Below are 22,588 nucleotides of genomic sequence, written 5' to 3'. Positions count from 1 at the left end.
CAATCTTACTAAACAAAGAAATACTATAGAGTTTAAATGGCTACATTAATTTTTACCATCTAATATCTATTCTGACAGGCTTTTCATTGAGCCTTCCTCTGTAGAGGAACACCTTGATCAAAGTCTTACAGCTCGCTGAACAGTCTGAAGGTCTAAAAACCCCAGGACACACTCCTTGTGACCTTCCTGCACTGCTATTCAGAAGCACAAAGGAATCCCTAAATTGCTGTTGTTTTCCCTTCAAAACCCTGCATTTTCACCTGGCTCTCCGTGACACAGCCTTGTTATGTTTCCTGGGCTATTTTCAGGCAGGCAGCTGGCCCCAGCAGCCCTTCCCATGCTGCCCGGCAACAACAACTCTGCTTCCTTGCCTATGAGAGCGACCCGTCCTCACTCACCATTTCTGGCACTAAAAGTCTCTATTTCAGAATCTGTAGAGATCTGTTATGTTTTAAAGCTGCTTCACCATGGCAAGAAAAAGAAGCAGATAGCAGCTGTATCTGCATGCCTCATTTTCATTACTGGATTCATACTAAAACATAAACATAAAGGCTGAAGTGAATACTAAATTACACAGGATCTTAACAGCTGAACAAGAAAACAACCCTCAGAAACTAAACTTCAAAGGTGAAATAGGCTTTTCATAAAAATCCTAGCTACTCTTGCCTTGAAATATATGTATATCTCTCCCTATTATTAGATTTCTTATGCATTTACACTTACATTCTTTGCCCAGGAAGAAGGAATAAAAGCAGAGGTGATTGATGCTCAAATAAAGCCAGCCTTGCCGAGGAACTTTTCCTTTCCAACAGCAACAGGAATAATAGGTGATCAACTTCTCTGCTTCAGGGAAATTAAATCTGGATTCAAATTTCACCAGGGCTTCTCGGAACTTCTCGGGGTCTTCCTCCTGCTCGGCGAGCTTGCTGCTGGTTTCCTCTGCAATCAGCGCCTGAGTCCATAACGAGATAATGTATCAGGACAAAGCTATGGTATTCACACTCCAGCAAGCTGCTGCAAGCTTACCTATTCAAATTTTGGTAACACAACTCTTTCTTACAAGGAAACTCAAGTTGATTTGCAGTTGTCACAAATGGAGAAATTTCCGAGGTGTTTGCATCTCTCATACTGAATTCATTCATCCTGAATGCTTCCAAATCATGACTTCTAGGGCCCTTTTTTCTTTTTTGCTCTAATTTTTTCAATGACTGGCAGAAACATCTATTTACAATTTCACTGTGGCTTATGATTGCTGTCATTTGGGGTATACAGAGCAAAGGTACTGTAATAACTGTGCGCACTGACCAGTACTATTCTCCTGTGAAGATGCAATGCAGTGACATCTGTCAGCAACTTGCAACACACTTGGAACCATTAAAAACATGGTTTCAAGAATATTTACATAAATATAATTAAGTGATCAGAATGTGAAGAGTGGTATTACAGCAAGGGAGTTAAGTATCATTCAGACTTAACTGCATGTTAACAGCACCTGGTATAATTTGCAATTACCAAGCAGCCCTACTATGCCAAAAGTCCACAGCAGAGGCAGGGGGTCCAAAACCTGGATTTAACAATAACTAATGAAACCTGAAGAATTTTGAGTATGTGCTGTGCTGGGTAACAGCCACAGCATTACCAAGAAAGATTAATTGTATTTGAGCCTTTCAGTGCTCTTAGACAAAGTGCAGCATAAACATTAAGATTTGCACGGTGATGTTTTGCCTCTCCCGTCCCCTTCTTCCCCAGCGTCAGAGCCCTCTGAGATCACAGCAGCAAGGTTGAAATTCATATAAAACATTCAAATTCCTACAGATTTCCCAGACCAATACAAATGGAGTACTGGGGAAGAGCACCTCATTAAAACTTAGTAAGGAAAAGCTTGCAGCAGGACCTGAGGTACAGTGGTCACCAGCAAACCTGGACCCTGGCCAGCCATCGCTGAGCTTCTCTTGTTGCTCCTCAGGACACCAGGCTTTCTGAGTTTTGCTGCACATGCCATTGTTATTTTAAACGTGGTCATTAGTCACCAAATTCCTTTATTTTTAAAATTCTTTAAGCTTCCAAAAGGACACTCATTTCTGCAAGCCTGTGTCCAGCCATAACCCTCACTGCAGTGCCCCGCCATGACTCCCATATCCTGCAAAGCCACCATCAGTTTCCATGCCAGGTCTCTATGATGCAGGTGATATTGAATAGGGCCTTGTCCCTTGTCCCCGTGCTGTGGGGACTGCATGTTTAAGTCACAACAGGAGGTTTAGAAGGACAAAACCAGATATGAATGACAACAGCTTCATGACATTATTTCTAATAAACCCGTAATCATGCAGGGAAGGATGAAAGTAAGACAGTTTCCTTACCTTCACTTTCCCTTTCACAAAACTAACAATATCTTCCTTATTGTCAAACACAGACAAAGTATGGAGCAAGTTTTGTTCCAGCCATTCCCAGTGCTGATTTATCTCCTCTGCAGTGGCACCTAGAAAAGCAAGAAGTAATTTACTGAAATTCATCCTATGAAATAAAATTGAAAGGAAGAAAAGAAAGTAATGAAACTCACTATTTCATAAATTCATCATGAGAAACTGAACTTTCAACCTCAAAATTCTTGGTAGCAAACAGGTCAAAAAGGTCTCATTCACAGCCGTATAGAGAAAAACAAAACCTCATTGTTTTACAGAATTAGTCTTAGTGCTTTTAGTTTTATCTTCTCAAACACTCCCAGCCAGCAAATGTTGCATTAAAAGTCGAAGCAGAAAAACCAGCAAAACTTCATCCTGAGTTGCCAGAGCGCAGCTTATTCTGACACCATGTTCCTTAAGCAGCCACTGGAAACCTTTGATTTACGTCCTGTTCCCAAAAGTTCCTGATCTTCCTCTCTCCCTCCCTCAGTGCACACACGTATACACACACCCCACACACACATACATGTGCACCCTTTAAGAGGAATATACATGGCCATGATCTCTATCCTATTTGAAAAGCTCTCTAAAGTACCTAAACATCAAAGAGTTTGGTTCAGAAACACCTACAGGGTCTCAAGAGCAGTCTGGGGAAGAAATACAGTGAACACAAAATCCTGGACAAACAGATTTTCACCTCTTTAAGGCTTCCTTCTCTAAGGATATATTTGAGGTTTTTGCTGTTGTTGTTTTAAATGAAATGTGTTCGCACTAACTCCAGGAATAATATTTGAGTCACCACCTATTTGCTTTGGCTCTTTCTGCTTGAAACTGAACTGTCACTGCACAACACTATGACAGAAGAGTCAGATCAAGACAGGCAATGTACAGGGCAATCTGGCCCCTCCAGATCTTACTGGAGATTAAATACTACAGGTGAAAAAGTAAAGGCCACAAAAGTTGCTTTTCCTAGTGCCTTGCTAGTGGAAGAAATAAGAGACATACAAATCACAGATAGATATAATGATAAAATGAATCTCAAATAGAAGAACCATTTTCTCAAGACTTTATCCGTGTGTACAAATAAAACCTTTTAGAGATGCGACATGTTGCCTCACAACAAAAAAATGATATATTTAGCCAAGAATTTTCCACTTTCCCCTACTCTGTTTTCCATGCAGAATGCCAACTAGCAGGGAAACTTTCCAAGCTTTAACTTCCTTGACAGGAAGGTCTTGTGATGGAACTTCATAAATATTATTAATCAAGGTCAAACAAAAGAAAAATCATGAAGAAGAGACATTTTGATGCTCTTTAGGTAAAGTAAACAAACTGTATCAATAGTTAAGAACACCAGAAATACAGTAATTTTATACTAAAATGGCTGCACAAAGCAAATACTGAATTGAATTTTTATTTCTGAGCAACCTAAAAGATACCAATCGTATGGGAGTGCTGGTGGGCTGCCTCTCGTGAAACAGGCCATGAGCAAGAAGCTTTTCACAGCAGCATCCACACTGTTCATACTGCTCTGAGCCTGGGATCTGGCAGTGGCCTTCTCCCACAGGGGCTCCTTATTCCTCTTCCTGTGCCAATGCTCTGCATAGCATTTTATTCCACTTTTTACCCATCTTCTTCATGTGCCTGTGCCAAATGTATATGCAGACTAACCACAGTCTCACTCCTCTTAATCTCCTCTTTAAACCCACTCATTGCCAACCCCTTTGCTCTCCCCTTCCCAAAAGCTACTTCACTTGACTGGGACTTGGGTTTCTGTTTTGTCCACAAGCCTTCTGAAAACAAAACTGTAAGTGACTACACTGAGGCTGAGGTTAACCTCTTTTTTTCTTCTGTACTGGTGTAACATGATTAACCATCTGGATTGAAACATCTCTGCCAGAACAGCCATGCTGGGCAGAGACCAGACTTCCTAGCAGCCCTCAGAGATTTGCAGAAGTCTGTAACACAGATCTGACCCTTACACACATATTATCATTTAAGCCTACAGCTCCTGGAACAGAGGACTGCCAACATACAATTACAAAATGTCATTTTAATTAACCACCTAATGACATGATGGCCATCCCTAATGAAGTTATACCAGGCAACTGGCAGGAGCTCCTGGAGCTGGCTCCTTGTCCTTGCTGTATTATATGGCAGGGACCTTAATTTGACTCACTGCTTCTCCCAAATCCAGTAACAAAACTCTCAACATCCTGTTTGAGCAAAACACCTTCCTCAGAGAGGGCAAAGCTGGGCAAGCAGCAATGGCCACTTCTACACAGGGAAAATCCTTCCAGCTTTCTAAGAAAAGGCCAGGTGATGCTGTTCCCCCAATTCCTATTGCCAGCACCAGCCAGAAACAACTTCTGCTACCACGGCTCTTCATTTCCGTGCAGCAATGGCAACCATGTACATCCTACCCACGCAGCATACAAAACAGAGCCCTCTGCTTTCCATTTTGTTGATATAAATCTCATTTTCTCAGGGCTGTGCATCCATTCAGAAGAGCCAAAGAGAATTTTAGAAAACATTAAATCTGATAAGTTTATGTCAACAGAAATCCTGAACCATTCCAGCCAGGCAAGTTTTTGATTTATAGTTCCTTTCATATAAAAAATTACCCCTGTGGACAGTAAGAGGCTGGACAGGGCAAGTATCAGCCCCAGAAAGGAATTTACATATATTCAAATGGCCAAAAAGCCAGTGACAGCAACACTGTTTACCTTCCCAGTGAAAGCCACCTGACTTCATAGAGGACTGTAAGCCTCTGATGACTGTAAGCACAAAGCTCTTAAATTCCTCCATAAGATGGCATTGTTTAAATATAAAGAGGATGAGGTAGGGATAGATGCAACTGCATAGAGCAATTGCAAAACAAAGAAAACCTAGCCACAACAAAAATTGCACAAACAGACTTTACGCAAACTTCTTCACACAGATCTGGCACAGGGAAGAATTCCCAGTATTAATGGGGAACATGCAGAGGGATCTCTGCTGAACTAAGGAATAAATGCTGAATGAGAACATACAGAGGAATGGGGCAAATATATAGATTGCCCCTTCCATTTAAAGGACTTCCATATAAAACACTATCAGCAACATGTCAACACTTACATTAGCTAACTATTTCATGGTTCGATCTATGTAAGAAAGGGTAGGGTAGAACATTTTCAGTTGGAAGGCATGCACAATGACCATCTAGTCCAACTGCCTGACCACTGCAGGCCTGACCAAACGTTAAAAGCATGCTGTTAAGGGCATTGTCCAAATGCTTTTAAACACTGATAGGCTTGGGACATCGACTGCCTCTCTAGGAATCCTGTTCCAGTGTTTGACCATCATCTTGGTAAAGAAATGATTCCTAAAGTCTAGTCTAAACCTCCCTTGGTGCAGCTTTGAACCATTCCCAGAGGAAAACCTGCTGTAAATTTCCATGCTAGGATTTTATAGGCTGCAAAAGAAGGGACAAGAACAGCCCTGCAGACTGGCCAAGCAAGAACAGTTTAATGGAACAAGAGCACTCAGATGGTCTTTACTGTGCCGTGGCAAGGTTGCTGCAATTCTCATCGTTATCACTCTCCTGAAGATGAGCTCAACCTTCAGAGGTTGCAGAAACACTGCAAAAGGGATTAGTGCACAACAGGCCAGGCAATTAGACATTCTCCCCTGACAACTTTATCTCCTAAATCATGTAGCATCTTTCAAATGTTCCAGTCATATTCCATTATACCAACTGCAGGAAGACATTTCACGGTAAGCAAGTGAAAGCCTAGACTGGTGAAAGCCTAGAATAACTAGTTTCTTGCTGTAAGGAACTATTACTGACTTAGGAAAAGATATGCTTATGAACAGATCCACACTACTTTGCAAAAGAGAGAAAATTAGTACATAACACCCTCAGCTAAACAAGCTTTCTATAAAAATGTAATGCTCCTAGTTAACACTTTCCATAATTCCTATCTGGAATTTTAACCAGAGATTAATTTGGTAGTAAAACAAGCTATAGGCAATAGCTTTCCATACACACAGTACTAGCTGGGGTTACCTTGAGCGTCTTGGACATGCAGACACTGACCATGCTCAGAATCGGTTTGGGGTTTTCCGTCTGTGACTCACCAATAGCTATGGCCCAGTAAACTTCTGATCCATTCAATAACTCACCACATGCAATGGCAGAGTAAACCTGTGAGCCTGGAACTTGGAGTAAAATTCGAAACGGAGCGACACGTGCGTTAGAGTCTAACACGGCGTCCAGGGCACCAACCAGGCGACCTGCAAAGAAGAAGAGGGAGGGAAGAGAATTAGCACCAACTTTCACTTCTGCTGCCAGCAAGTCTTTTCATGTCTGAAGCCATAAAATTGAAATATAGAACATAATGATAATGATTCCTCTCCATTTTGTGCTGTGATTTACAGATGCTCACAATGTGAAAGGCAAACCAAATTAGAAGATCAAAAGCATATGGAAATCTTTGTGTTTCCGGTTTTGCCTCATATATATGTATATAACCACAGAATTGAAGTGGAGAGACCCGAGGGCACCTTAAGAAGTTACCATTCCAGCTCTGCTCTGAAGCTGGGTAAGTAACACCTATGCCATAAGTGGTGTTTGTCCAACCTGTTCTTCAAAACCTCTCACGACCAAGATGCAACAACTTCCCCAGCAAGCCTCTTTCACTATTTTCATTAAGTATTCTTACAGAAGAAAAGCTACCCCAAACAAACAAGTCAGCCACCACAATCTTAAACTTTCTTGCTGGAAATTAATCCTACTCCCTGGAACAATTAGCCACAGGCAGTTCTGATGTTGATGCCTGACATACTGAAAAAGTATCGGCATGGTTGCCCACTCTTTAAACGATTTCTCTTTTTCTAAAGAAACCCAAATCACCTCACCTCTTCCTTATGGATCATGTTTTTCAAACAGCTTATTGTTCTAGAGCTTAAGTTGGAATGTCTCCAGCTCATCTCTAAGTATGACACTCCAAACTGGACATGATGCTCACTTCTAGTGAAGTTTTAGCCATAAGAAGAGTGGAAAATCTCCTCCTGTTTTTTGCATACACACCACTGCATCCAAGAAAGCTTTCAGCAGTACCCGCTGTAAATAGGCACTTCAGATAAACACACAAACTCATTTTGGAGAGCTGGAGCAATTGCTGCCCCCCAAAAAGACATTCCAGTCTAGAGGCCAGCTGCAGTTGCTGGCCTTTCTTGCTACCTACCTCCCCACAGTCCCCGCTGCCAGCAGGCAGAACCAAGCTATGCATGAAAAAGTTATCCAAATGCCATGATTTGCAAGGTAGCATACTAAAGTAACTCCAAATTGGTTTACAACACCTACAAATAGCGATTCAGAAGCAGCTTTATATTCAGCTCCCTTATATTGTGCATCCTGCAGAGAGGGATGGCAGACAGCAGGGAATAGGTCTACTATGTTTGCGTATGTCACTAGAGTATCTAGGAAGTTTTCTGCAATACTACATTTTCTCTTTGCACATATTAATTTCTCCAACCTGTTGTATTTTTGCTCCTTCACCACTAACTGAAAGCAAAAGGAACCAGTCTCAGCCTCCAAACGTTTCACCAGCCTTGCAGTTTTTATAATTATATTCTCCAGTTCATCACCTAAGTGATTAATGGAAACAACCACCTACAAAGACCTACAAAGTCCTCATCTGAAATGCCTTCTCATTTGGACAACAAACCACCACTAATTAATTTGAATATGGCACAACAAAGCATCAGTATAACCATTTTCTAGTCTAGGAAGTGTAAGAAGCTGACATAGAACAGCATCAAAAACCTTCCAAGTACAAAGAAATTTACACCAAGTACTTCCTCCTTGCATTCACACATACTGTTGATCATGCTTTCAAAGCCAAGCAGAAGTTGGACACAACATGTTTTAAAACTGTACGTGTTCAGCACCAATTTGCTTCTCAGCTATAAATATATGCAGATATTATACACATCTATTTAAAATAGAGACCTGAATTTGGAGACCAATAATACATACAGTATCAGAAAACATTAAACACTATCCTGTAACTGCAAGAAAGAGACAAAAACATTCATCCAAGTACAAAAGGTAGCAAATTATCCATGTTCACAGAAAACAGAGCACCAGCTTCAGCATGTGGTCTTCAAAACAGCTGGATTAAAGCCCATAAAATACCACCAAATGATGCAGAGAACGAAAACAGGGTTTAACTTTCAAATTTCAAAATACTTGAGACATTATAAGAAATCAAAAGAAGAAGAAACTTGTGACGTGCTGGGCATGTTTTCCCCTGATGATAAATCTAGGAAAAAGATTTTGTTTTCATTTCACTAAAGTCATGGAAAAAAGTCAACTAACAGTAAGTGCTACCAAAATCCCAAGAGAAAGCTCAGTGATTTGTGAAATAATCCTTTTATTCTTTTTTTCTCCCCACAAATCATGAAAAAAAAAGAAAAAACAAAAAACACATTAAAGTAGATGCACAATTTTGGTTATATCTCTTAGCCTGTGCAAAATTAATTCCTTTTTCTGTTCCTGAATAACTGACCAGAAAAGACAATTCCTCTTCTCACTGGTTACTTCTGCTTACAATTTCTATTTTGCTTACCAACTATTGGAAAGTTTCCTCCTTGCAAAGAAAAAAAATCACCTCCCTTATCTAAACTACCCATAGCTAACATATTAACTAAGGATGACAAAGAGGAGCCAGAACTAAGAATCAAAGAGAAGAAAGAAAGAGCAAGTCACTGGGATACCTGCCAGAGTAAAGCCCAAGTGGCCTGGTCCCCCTATGAGGGCTTCACAGGGGCACAGCAACCCCACACCTAAATCACTTTAAGCCAGTGCTGTGGTTGACAGGGTGTCCCATCCTGTCCTGTCCCACCTCTGCCAGGAGGGTTTGCAGTGGGACTGCTCCAGAAGGCACATAAGGAGAGCAAGTACTACTGAAGTAGTCAAGCAAGCAAGGGTGAGTTCTGTCTCCATGTCTGGGTCTCATCCTATCCCCCCGACAAGGCCACCAGCCATCACTGCAGGCTGTGCAGCAGTCCCCCTGATCATCATCTTAGTTTTCTCCTGCCAAACACAGAGCAGTAACCTGGTTTGGCAGGAGCCCATGCCTGTGATCTAGCACCTGCCCTTCTGCTGTGGTTCAGCTGCACATGAAGTTGATGCTTAAGTGCTGAAACATAAAGGAGAGACTGACAGAGGCAAAGGGGGAGGAAAAAGGGAATTACTAAGAGTGCATTTGCAGGAGCATGAAAAGGATTAATCGCTAATCAATACACCCAGGCCTAACACGGTGATTTACTTGAAAATATAGTAGCATGAAAATTACTCAAACTAGAGGCAGAATTTTTCCAGTGTGAGTTGTCTCCTTTGGCTCCTTTGGAGTAGCTTTCAAATCACAACACTTGTGTTAGGCTTCTCACTGAAGCATGGAGAAACAAACAACTTAAGTCCCTGAACAAACAAACACGAAACTTTACACAGTGCACTGATTTTGAAATACACTTTGAAACACACCTAGCTTGTGAGCAAGCACCTTCCTAATAATAAGACCTTGCTCACAGAAGGGGCTCTTATAAAACAGGGTCTGTTCATAAAATAAAAGGGTTTCTGATTCTCAGGTACATATAAATTACATAAAGGGTCCCTGGCTCACACTGCTTTCAGTAGGATGCAGCAGACCTCTTCCATATCACAGGCAACACTGAAACTATTTATGCTACAGGACAGTCAAAAATTAAAAGGAAACAGAAGCAGAGGTGGGGGAAAGAGAAGAGCTGCTACACTGGTTTCCCTCCCAGAATTCCCATTGTTTTTCTTTTTACTATATATGGGTCAAGATTTTTGGGAAGCACTTAAACCTAAGTGCTTCTTTCCCTTTAATAAGCCACTCCACCAACTTCTCATCCACTTTTTGACCTCCCAAGGTGCAGACATATTTTGGGAAAGCAGTTAACTGTACAGTAACTGCACTAAGGAAAGCTGCAGAAGTAGGTTTGCAAAGCCTCCTGCTAAAGACCCCTGGTGGAACATGGCAGGGTCCTCAAAAAGTCCAAGTTTCTTCATGCAGAAAGAATACTCCCAGGGTAAAATTCATATTCCAGTGTCAGGTGTAATGCATACTTCTGACAAAAATGGAGGAGAGGACAGAAGAAGTGGAAACAGACACACTTCTACAGAAACTATATGCCTCTCCTCAGTAAATCAGATCATGTTAGCTGTAAGCTGCATTTCAGGTAGAGGAAACATCTACCTGTACTTTTTCAGAGGTAAGTCTATAAAACAAACCTGGGAAACTCACCACAAATCTCACACTGTACTTGGTAGTTTTTATTCCATTGAAACATCTACTTTTGTGCACACTGCATTGCTTCAACACTGGAAACTGGAATACCTCCAAGTAAAACAGACTGTTGCACTTCTAATTGCAAATCCATTTTTATCAAATGTACATGCTTATTACGGATACAATAACACAAATGAACTGAAGCATAAAAGTTAGCAAGGAACCATTTCAAAATCTGCAACAGGTAGGGGAGTGTCTCCCCTTTAGAGAGGTCAGCCTGTGACCAAATGGGATGCAATGCACATCATGCACAATGAATTTGTTCAGCTTTTCTTCACAGAAAACAAAAATAAGTCAAGGATATTTCGTAATAATTGGGTTCTCAAAGGAACTATCACAAATGCACCACTCCTCCCCTTTAGAGATATGGTTCCTTATGGTTCCTTATACCCTCACAGAAACATAAAAGGTCCCATTACAAGTTATCCTGTGTCACATTCATAACTAATCTAGAAAAAAGAACATGTTTACAGTAAATTAATCTAACACCAATTTCTCCTAAACGTACCTTATCTTTCAAACTAAAGAATGCAGGCTCCTTTCCTGCACCAGTCTTACTTAACCACATAGTATTTTCCTGAGACACTGGCCAGAGGGTGATTAAAGCTGAACTCTAACTAAAAACTGGAACTCAAAAACTATCTAGTATTTCCATCTTTTAGGACAACACTCGAGAAACGGTCAAAAGCACTAACAATTATGTCTGGCTCAACAGCATATGAATTAAGGCACCCTCTATATAGGGCAAAATGATGTCTGCTTACCTCCATCATATTTTAAAGACCTTAAAGGGAAATTTCTCAGAACTACTCAAATGCCTTCCCTTAAATGGGGTGGTCACTTCAGCATTTAAGCCATGCTGTAAGGCAGAGGGACTTGGACTGATCACTTAAAAGTTCAGGACAAATTATTTAATAAAACCCTGAAAAAGAAAACAAAAAGGCAAAAAGACAAAGCTGCTATTAATTTTTTTAATTATTATTAAATATTACCCTTATAGTTTTACTTTGTTTTTAAATAAGATATCACAACCAGTGACTGTGGTTTCTTTACAATTAGACAGTAAGAGATTCTGATGACATGTTTAAAACCTGGGGAGCAGCAGATGAGATGTGCACCTGGAGGCATCTTTTCCCACCCATGTGCCACAGCCCTGAACCTCCTAAACCAGGTGTTTACATGCCCTCTCCCAAAACCAAAGGGATCACACAGAAGACAGAGCCCCACCTCTGTCTCCAGTACCCTAGGGAACAGCTTTAGCCACTGTACAAGCAAACTGACTACTGCAGAAGTTTGAAGCAGAGAGGAAACTCTCCTTCCACTTCTCCTTGGTCTACCTGGAGTAAAGAAAAGACTTGAGGTTTCCACTGCACCCCACAGCAGCACACAACAAAGCCTGCCTTGAGAAAATCTGCCAATAGAGCCCTTCTGGGAAAACAGAGGACCACCACAGTACCCAGACCCAAACCAGTGTGCCAAGATGCTTGGCTCCTCCAAAGCAGAGGCTGCTCTCAGCTGCAGGCACCCAGCACTTCCAAGTCAGGTAAGTGGGGCATGGTGCAGTCCCCAGGGACTGTAGTGACTCCTGGTCTACAAGGCCCTGCAGAGGAACAGTTGGTGGCTGTGCTCATCCGTATTGTGCCAAAGGTCTGTTTTAAATACTCCTAACTTTTTTTTTTTCCAGACTAGGTTATTTCTGTAAGACAAAACCACCAAACTGAGGGATTTATGATTACAGCCACAGCTCAGCATCCTGTCAGGCTCTCGCTTCAGTGCAAAGCCATGAAGCATAAAGCATGCTTCTGAATTCACAGAATCACAGAACGGTTTGGGTTGGAAGGGACCTTAAAGATCATCTGGTTCCACTTCCATGGGCAGAAACACCTTCTACTAGACCAGATTGCTCAAAGCTCCATCCAGCTGGCCTTGAACACTGCCAGGGATGGGGCAGCCACAGCTTCTCTCAGCACCCTGTGCCAGGGCTTCATCACATTCATAGCGGAAGAGTTTCTTCCTGATATCTAATCTAAATCTCCCTCTGTCAGTTCAAAGCCATTCCCCCTTGTCCTGTCACTACAGGCCCTTGTAAAAAGCCCCTCTCCAGCATTCATCCTCATGAGCTCACTGCTGCTTTTCACCGCTGCTTGCTATCTCTACTCCTCCACCAGAAAGCTGGAGGCTGAAATTAAAACAAACCCAGGATGCAAAAGCAGCGCTATGACAAAAACAATGTCTTTCTCTCAGAAGGAGAAAGCTGGGAAGTGCTTTTTAACAGTACAGGTTGCTTCCCAGCTGATGCAGTTTTGCAAGGAGAGTAAATAGCTGCAAGAGGCACACTAAGCTGCTCAGGCAGCTAATTGGGAGAAAAGAGCAAACCAAACAATTCAGATGGTCATGGAAATAAAGTTGAAGTTTTGGGGTTCTTTTAGGACAGTGAAATAGAACTGACAGCTTCAATAAAGCAGAATTAATCTCGGCTCTTTGAAGCAGGGAACTCCATATCCTGAATCCTAATTACACATCTTCACATAGTTCCCTCCAACTCACAACGATTTGCAATCAGTCTCACAATAGCCATGGTGTGCAGCCATTAGCCACACTACAGGAGGCAAACAGTCTGAAGAGCAGCCCACCACCAGGCAGCAGGACATGTGGATGTTCCCATTCCCTGGCCCCCACTATCCCTGTGCTCCAGCTGGAGCAGAAAGGTGGTTTTCATACCAACCAGGGTAAGCTCAGCCTGCCAAAAAGGCATTCCCAGGATGGCACCAAATAGCAGGGGTTGCTCGCCTGGCTATGCAATGCATCTCAGGAGCTCTCCACAGGACCAACATCCTTGCTGAAAAAGGGATGGAGAGGTTATGAACTAGCTTCCACCAGGAGCCCTAACTGGTGACCACAACCCCATAGCTGGCCCAAGGCAAGACCCAGAGCTGAGATGCACTGAGGATTATCACTGGCTTCACCCTTACAGGCCTGCCAGAGAGCACCACTCATCCCACAGGCACTGGGCATTACAGGCTGGGGTGGAGGCTTTTAGGCAGCACCAAGGTAGGATATGGCCCAGGACAGTGGGCATGAAGTTACTGCTGGCCAGTGGCAGCCACCAGCATGAATGCTTGGGTACGCCTCTAGCTTTTTCATACCATCTTGATTTGATTTCTTTAAGAGTTCAAAACTCAGATGTTTAACAAGTTGTTAATTTCACCTGGGCCACCCTAAAATCCACGTGTTTGCTGCATAAAACCACTGTCAGTTATGCAAGGCCACTAACAACAGCAGCTTTACACCAGCCACACTGTCTTCACTGAGTTTTGCAAAACTATATAGACAGGATTTGATACAACACAGCACTCATGAGAAATTATTTCTCATTAGGCTTCCCCCACAGAAATTAACCCTGCAGAACTTATTTGTGCAAGTACATAGCAAAACAGATGGAGGACTCCTCCAAGGGCTGTAGAAAGGCTGTGTTTCCTTTGTGATGATAAGGGCTCACCACACTTGAAGATAACCACAGACATTAGATTTCAACATAAAGACTTAATGCTCCAAGCATTTATTCACCTGGGGAAAGACCAATATTCAAGCTCTTACCCTACTTCCAATATGGGTTTTGGCAGACCAAACACTGCCGCTAGGTAAACTGGTTCCAGTGCTCCAGAGAGACTGGGCATAAGGAAATGAGAGGATCTGGGGCATTTCACTGTAGACATCAGTGTCCTATGGTCCCCATGACTCTTGCATCCTGAGGTGCGATGGTGAGATCCTGCTCCTGCATCAGATCACTGCACAGGAAGCAAAACACCATACCAAGGAAAGAGAAGTGGGCGGAACCATGCCCCAGCTCTCCCGAGATGGTGGAAACTGCCCCACAGCACTTGGGCACTGGCAATTTCTCCTTTCCTCTGCTTCCCTATGGGCCATTTCCCCAGGCAGGCACACTGCCACCGCAAGGCTCTCACAGCTCCTTATCTCAGTCCTCTGCCTTCAGTCCGGGTCAGGCCAAGCCTATTTTTATAGCCCTGAAGGCTGCACAGCCAAATGCTTCAATTCTCACGTTACAAGTGAAAATACCTGAAACTATTTTCCACCTGACAATGGAGGAGAAGGTGGGACAGTAGCTGCTGCTGCAGCCCTGTAAACTACCCAGACACAGGGCACTGCCCGGGGCAATACACAAAAAGTCTCTAATTTTTAGTGGGTGCTGCAATATCGCTGGGGAGACAAATCCAGTATTACTTACACTGTGCCACCACAGACATGCTCAATGATTTTATAAAGAAGACATTTTTCCTATGAGGGTGGTGAGGCACTGGCACAGGTCACCCAGAGAAGGTGTGGCTGCCCAATCGTTGGCAGGGCTCAAGGCCAGGCTGGATGGGGATTTGAGCAACCTGGTCTAGTGGAAGGTGTCCCTGCCCACGGCAGGGGGTTTGGAACTGGATGAGCTTTGGAAGTCCCTTCCAACCCGAAGCATCTGTGATTTTCCTGCCTTTTTCTGTGCCATCTGGCCTCCAGAACATGAAAATAAAAAGCCATCATAGCTGTTCACTTGATTAGTGTTGCACAGGCGGGTGGGCACCCTCAAAGGAGACACAACCCGGTCCCATCTCTCCATACAGAGGTACATCCTCCTCTTTAATATAAGGATTTAACCCAATGCTAGCATTTCAACACAAGCATCTGTGGTTTTGCTTTATCCATCTCAGCACGGCTGCTCCTTAGGAGCAGGAAACCCACCCCAGAAAGGCAAACAGAGGGAGCCAGAGCAGCACACACAGTTCAGGAGGCAGGAATTGGGGTGCCTGGCTTTGCAGGCAGGAGCCTGGCCCTCCTGCCCTATCCCTCCTTCCCACTCATGCCTCTTGGAAACATGTTGTAATGGAGAAGCCACCCTCCTGGGGAAGAGCTTATAAGCATGCATTCGCCTTAAAAAATGTTACAGTAAAATAAGGAGATCAAAAAATAAAAGGAGAAAAAAAACTGCTGATCTGAATTCCAGTTGTGGGCAAGGCTAGATAACATTTTGACAAGATTCCAAGCTTTCAGTAAAGTATTTGGATTTCCCCCTCTCCTTGTGCAAGGCTTCAGAGAGCTCTTCCTTAAGAAAACAAAACCATGAATGCAGACAGTGAGCATGACCAATATCCTTTATTAGCATCATTACTGTGGCATCTTCCTCTCCACAATCCACTGCATTTAAAATAAGAGCACTTCTTTTTTTCACCCCATTTTCTTCTTAATCAGAGCTCAGATTGAGCCTTTACCTGTCAGCGTCTCCTTTTGGTATCTTGGACAAAAAGGCAAGCTGCTTTGAAGACTGTACTGGGACAGATCTTTTAATATGATCCTACAAATATAATATGCATTTTGCCTTTCACCCCTCCTGATGTATAAAAGCTTATGAGTATAGCCGTTTCATTCTCTACAAAAAAATCAGTCTTCACTATGTATTTGACACTCCCTTGTTACAGTGTAATGAACAGGAGCAAAGTAAATGGATTCCCTGTTTAAGTCACAAGAACCCCCAAAACCTCTGTGGTCCCTTCACAGCCTCTCTCTGAAATACGGTCTATTATGAAATTATGTACCCAGGCTTCCAGAGATGTACAGGGCTACTAAAAGCTGATGTATTTACGATGATTACAGTACTGCTTGGACTCCAGAGTATGAAAGAGTAGCAAAAGATCTTTTGCTTTCTTAATTTCCAGAAAAAGCCATTATCAATAGCCTTTTTACAGTATGCATTAAAAACTAAAATCCAAGACAGGGGAAAATAAGGATGAGAGCTCTCATCATGTAACTAGTCACATCTCTATTCACAACCAAGAGGTACCCTATAGATCAGTCCGAAAGGTACCACCCTGCAAGAATTTTACTTAGAAAAAATAAAATCCTGAGATGGGAGTTACTCCAATTGCTGGCATATAGCTCAAGGAAGTGTATTTATCACACATACCACATATATTTTTATTAAAGGAATAATAAAGGTCAGATTCATATACAGAAGATGCTTCTTTTTGCCAGTGTATTATATTTAAAGTTGTGAATCATAAACACTTATGTAAAATGAAGGAGAAATCAATTTCTTTTCAAAATGTTCATCCTCTGCAAGTTGTAAGCCATGTAAGACCACATCCAGCTTAGAAAGTGCCCTTTCATCCAGCTGAAAATGAAGGCTGGGAAAATAGTAAGGGGAAATAACATAACTAAATTAAAAACACAAGTAAAACAGGAACAAGATAATTTTTATTGATCTACTTCAGGCCAGCACTTACAGCAGCACAGTACCTCAGAAAAAAAAGAAGACAAAAAGCCGCTCGAAACATGAGTTCATTTTAAAGTTTTATTTCACCTTATTTTAAAAAGGGGAAATTTACAAGTATTTAGAAGAATCTCAAGTGGGTTTTTATGTACTAAGAGTGTGTGATGTGAAGTACTGTGTAAACAGCAACTGCAAAGCCAGCTGCTTGGGAAGAACGGGAAACCACTCTCAGTCCAGTGTTTGTGATGAAATCGTTCCTAACACCTCCCAGAACAAGTGGTTTTGCTGTCAGAATGCACAAAACTAATCTAATCAAACAGGAAGGTGAATGAGGCTTTCAACTTCCCCTCATAAAAATGAACATATTGATTCACTTACAGGCTAAATCATCATGCTGTATTCTACTATAAGGAATTTGACTGTATATTTTACTACCATGGCAGCATCTCAAGCTTATCATTAATATATAGGCTCAGAACTAAAGATATCTGCAAGTACCAAATCTAACCAACTTCGACCTGTTAATCATGCCTACATCACAAGCCTTTTAGTAGGGATAAAGAGGTCTCCAATTATGGGGAAAAAAAACCTCCAAAACCCACCAGACCAGAATCAACAGAAATTGCTGAGCTAAATATTTTTCTTAAAATCTGTAACTTAAAATTAGTTTTAAAAATAGTAAAAAAAGAAAAACAATTCAGTTTCTATAAAGTATTTCTAAAATAATATCCATTTCCTTCCTAAGTCTGACCCAAAAGAGCTCTCAGGCAGAGATCCAGGTAAAGTGCTAAGCTAAACAGTTACTTGAAAAGCATGTCCCTCAGGAAGACAGAAACCAGGAGGACACTGGTCAGGTAATGAGGAGTTAAACACAGCCTCCATCATTTTTTTGTACCCACTGCTTGCAAGCCCAGCCTGGATTCAGTCACTTCCCTAGGATGCAAATTAAATAACAGTAGTAAATGTAGTATCTTTCTTACAAACATCTGCTCAGAGTCCGACTGAAACACAGCACGCAAAGAAACAGATACGGAAGAAAAGAGCTTTTGTGTGAGAGATCTTCTGTAGCCCATCCTTCAGCAATTAAATCCACATAAAACATACCCTCCAGCTGTGCTTACTCTTACATAATGGACAAAATGCCCTGGCAAGGAGAGAGAAGCATCCAAGAAGAAAAAAAAAACATGCAAATATGAGAATAGGGCCATAAAACATTTGCACTGAACATGAGGACATCTTGCAGTAACAGGCAGGAGGGGCAGCTCAAAAATCGCACCCATCCACTCTGTTTAAAGCCAGTCACATCACGGGTGGTCCCCTGCCCCATCTACACTCTTTACGTATGAAACCCGGTCTCCTGGGGGCTTTGTTCTGCTGATCCTACACGGGTCTAACACAGCCTGAGGATATGCAGCCTCCTCCTCCTCACTGGAGGAGCTATGAGATTGTCTTTTACCATGGCACCTGCTTTCACGTATAGGATCTTCACATCTTTGAATCTTCTACCTTTCCATCAAACGTAACTGCAATGGCCAGGGTTCAAGTTACTAAAGGGAAAAGAAGAGAGATATCGAGATTTTTCTCACTTTAGCGTTGCTTCCGCAGTAAAACAAAATCTTCTAAACGTATGTCTCTACAGCTTGGCAGACTGTATCTGAAATATGATAGTGCTTAACTGCCCTTTGCATCTGCCTGTTTGGAAAGGGCAGGTAGTAGTAAAAGTGTCTCTATAGCCATGTAAAGCAAGAATCAGGAGGCAAGCTTTGCACTGAAAGCAAACAGTTACTAGCAAAGCCCAACTGTTTCTCAGCGCAGGTCTCCATTTCATTTATCCCAAGTAAAAACGGAGGGAGGCGGGGGGGAGGGAAGCTACCCATCTAACTCCAGACATGCTCCGTGCTTTTTGGTTACAGGACTCTAATTTCTAAGCTCTTTTAAATACAAACATTTCCAAATGCTTTATGAGACTGTCAGAATTTAGTTCCCTTTGAAAACACTGACGGAGGCAGGAGTAGCTTTCCTTTGCCAGCCAGAAGAGATTTGTGCAAGCCCGTGCACTGTGGATTCAGCAAAATGATTCACCTGAAACTTAACCGGAGAGAAAAGCAGTTTGTTTGGTTTAAGCTTGCAGATTTCTGCCACGGAAAGCTCAAGTGTGAGGAGTTAACGTTTGTGGATCTGAACCTCATGATTGCCCTGGACCTAAATCAAGCAGCTGTAAACAGCTATTTTTAACTCTGAAAATTAATACACATCGTCCTTACAATCACAAAAGACTGGCTTATGACTTCCACACGGGCAGCAGGGGAAAATATGAGCATCAGCATTTAACTTGCTGGCAAAACTTCCATTAACAATACCAGGGCTGGCGTTTCAATAGTAACACAGTGACAACACGGGATCAACCCAAGCCACAATTAAGTTCTGTGTTCGTTATGACTCCACATCTAGGAGAAGCTCCAGCAGACAGAAGTACTATCAAGTGGCAAGGGTCAATGGTTCGGAAGCAAAAGGTTTTAATAAAGCAAATACTGCCTTTGAAAATACCCAACCATCCCTTCAAATATATGAACCACCATTAAAAATCCTGATTTTAAAAAGGCACAAAACAACTTCATCTGCCTTTAAATAAGACTTACACTGTTAAACTGTATTAATCCTTCAAAGTATTGTCTGTTTGCATTCAGACACTGTTGTCTTTGAATCAAAAGTCTGGCCCAGATTCTTTACTCGGTTACTCGACAACATCAACGCCAGAGTAGGATAAATGCAAGAGTAAGTCGGAATCCACTTTTCCACAACGCTGAACTGACACCCTCCTCCCCGTAGTATCTGTACTGGCCAAAAGCCGTAAGCATACATATGACTCCCATTATATATAGGTGGGAAGCTCTGCCTCAGCACAGGTCGCGGCCGGTGGCGGGGGCACAGCCCGGCTGGGGTGCCCCCAGCAGACCCCTGCCGAGAACAGCGGCCTCGGCCCGATCCCGGTTCGTGTTTCCGCGGCCAGCTCCGCAGGGAGCAGGGCCGGCCCGATCCCCCGGCGGCTCTCCCCAGCGGGCCCGAGCCCCGAGCTCGCCCCCAGTCGTACTTAAGAAAGCCACCGGGAGGCGAGAGGGGAAGTAAAAATAGAAGTGGCTTTCGCGGTGCTGGAGGCTACAGAAGCACGAAGCTGCTCCAGAGGCTACTCGGGGGAAGCGGGGGCCGTTCTTACGCCCGGCCGGCGGCAGCCTCCGCGAAGGGGCGAGATCCACGCTGCCCCTCGCCCGCCCCTCACTTGTCCCCCGAGCAGAGGCGGCCAGCCCAGGGTCCCCGCCGCGGTCCGAACAAAGAGGCCGCTCCCGCCTCCTGCCCCACCAGCGGGTCCCCCCCGTCGCGGCCAAGTTCCCGCGGGGCAGAGCGGAGGCAGGGGTGGATCTGCCGCCCGGCCCGGCCCAAGCCGGCGCCCCGCTGAGCCCCCCCCGCCACCGGGTACCTGTGAAGCGGCCGCCGCCGTCTCCGTGGCCCCGACGCCGCTGCAGGATGAAGTAGCCGCTGCTCTTCTGCGTGACCCACAGCTTGAGGGCGTTCTTCAGCAGCACCTCCTCGGGCTTCAGCCACATCTTCCCCCGGTCCGGAGCGCTCACGCACTCTCTGTGTCCGCCCCAGCGAGCCCGCCCGCCTTGCCCCCCACCCCTCACCGCCGCACCGCGCCCCGGCAACCCGGGTCACATCGCCCCCCGCGGGCTGCGCGGCGCGGATCTGGCTGCCTCCGCGCGGGCCCGGCGGCCGGGGAGGGGCGGAAGGCGGAGCCCAGGAGCGGGCCGCCCTGCCCGCGGAGCCGGGGGCTTTGTGCGGCGAAGGAGGCTGCGATCCGAGACAGGCACGTAGCGGGAGGGAGGGCTTCCCTCCCGGCGGGAGCGTGGTTCCGCTTGCCCCTCCTGAGGGTTCCATGGTGCCCCGAGCCCCGCACACGGCGCAGTGGGGTTCCCACGGCACCCAAGAGTCCTGGTGACCTGCGCTTAGTGCAGCGGGTTGCGCCGGGATCGGGCCCCCAGGTCTACCCAGCCTGTGTAAGCACCTTCGGGATGTGCCCCATGTCGAGGAAGCACCCCCACATCCACGGGTCTGCGGCCTCGCAGAGCCTCCCGCGGTGGCAGGCAGGAAAGGGTGCTTGGCTTCGGAGGCGGAGAGGGAGGCAGCTCTACTTTCCTGCTTCCTTCAGGATCAGAGCCTGAAGGGTGAGTGAGCCTGCAGCTACTTACTTTGATGTCTGAATCTGAACGCCAGTGCTTGAAGCTGCGTATCTCGGTTGAAAAGTCAGAATCCTAATTTTACTCTTCCCCCCCCCCCTTATTTAAGAAATAATCAGGGACTCCTTGTGGTTGAGCTGGTGGTGGGATCGTTTGCAAACCTGCACAAACGGTTCCTGCCGCAGCACCTTTACATTGGTAATCCTCTAACGCTGTATTTTACATTTTCATTAACCCAGATTGCCATTAAAACATAAGAACTTTCTTGCAGTCAAATGCTCTGCTTCCGATTAGAGCGAGTATTAAGTAATTTCTTGATAACTGCTGCAGCAGCAGGCTGCTAAACCTCACACACTCCTCATTCAGATTCAAGACCTCAGTCACTGTGTGTTAAATCACATCCTCGTAATTTGGCCAAAGATCCCTCTGTGTAGAGAATTTTGATTAGAGGAAAAGTCCTGAGCTTCACCTTACCAAGCTCAACCTCTTGCTCCATGAGTTGTAAATTTCCCAATTCTCTGATGCTGCAGCGCGCTGCTGAGCATAGCCAGCAGCAATTATTAACGGGGAATTGGAAGATGCCCACGGGGACCGGTTTCCAGCTGCCAGTGGGAACATTTAGCAGGCAAAATTCTGTACCCAGCTGCAGTCTAGTACACACTTGTGTGATCACTGTGTGATCGTGTTCTTTACAGTTTCAAAGTAAAGCAATGATTTCATTCCCATACCTAGAATAGCGAGCCAGTACTGTGAGCGTACAAGTTGTCTGGTGCAAAAATAAAAGCTGTTAAAAGGAGAAGATGGACATACACACAACAATGTGCTTAAAAATTCATGGGAGTGTAAGAGGGAGTTATTTTAAATGTCCTTACAGGATAAGAATAGCTCAGAGGTTTCCCCTGCCCCCGACACAATCCTCTGAAGACATGTAAGTCTTGACAGTTTATGTGGGTTTTTTCCAGCTATTTGAATATTAATTTCTGTTACTGGTTTTGGAGTGGTTTTTACACTCAACCTTGCGTTTTGGGCAAGCTGATTTGAGACATAATTGAGAAGAGGACCAAGGAGATTTGCTGAGGTGCTCTTGTGCTGCGGTGCTCTTGTGCTCAAGAATAAGCAAAAGAGTAAAGCCATTGGTTCCAGGATCCGGTGCCAGGCACACCTGCCTCTGTTAATTGCATCTCCAGACATGCTTCTGGTTGAACTCCACCAACAGTACTCCTTCATCGCCACAGGCTTTGTAACCACATCCAAGCTGGCCCAATAATCACTAAATCAAAATGGGATCATTCATGCTTTTTAGACAAGCAGCTTTTCCAATACACG

General features: G+C 44.0%; 1 protein-coding gene across 2 annotated transcripts in view; it reads right to left on the bottom strand.

The window, feature by feature from the left end:
• TBC1D8 (TBC1 domain family member 8) overlaps positions 1-20,689 on the bottom strand; it is a 49,298-nt gene extending 28,609 nt beyond the window's left edge. Inside the window, exons 1-4 of one of the 2 annotated variants that reach the window (XM_057422217.1) lie at positions 20,506-20,689; positions 6,522-6,677; positions 2,361-2,479; positions 724-952 (exon numbers count right to left, since the gene is read on the bottom strand). In XM_057422217.1, coding sequence (XP_057278200.1) covers positions 724-952; positions 2,361-2,479; positions 6,522-6,677; positions 20,506-20,632 — 631 coding nt within the window. In that variant the 5' untranslated portion in view covers positions 20,633-20,689. The remainder of the gene's footprint in view (positions 1-723; positions 953-2,360; positions 2,480-6,521; positions 6,678-20,505) is intronic. The other variant, XM_057422218.1, reaches the window with a different exon arrangement.
• Between the last annotated feature and the right edge of the window lie 1,899 nt (positions 20,690-22,588).

The sequence above is a fragment of the Pezoporus wallicus genome, unplaced genomic scaffold (assembly GCF_028554395.1).
Source record: "Pezoporus wallicus isolate ANWC-B61680 ecotype Strahan unplaced genomic scaffold, APGP_CSIRO_Pwel_v1 contig_5785, whole genome shotgun sequence".
Lineage (NCBI taxonomy): Eukaryota > Metazoa > Chordata > Aves > Psittaciformes > Psittacidae > Pezoporus > Pezoporus wallicus.
Note: the sequence above shows the minus strand (reverse complement) of the source record. Positions and strands in the feature narration are given on the sequence as shown.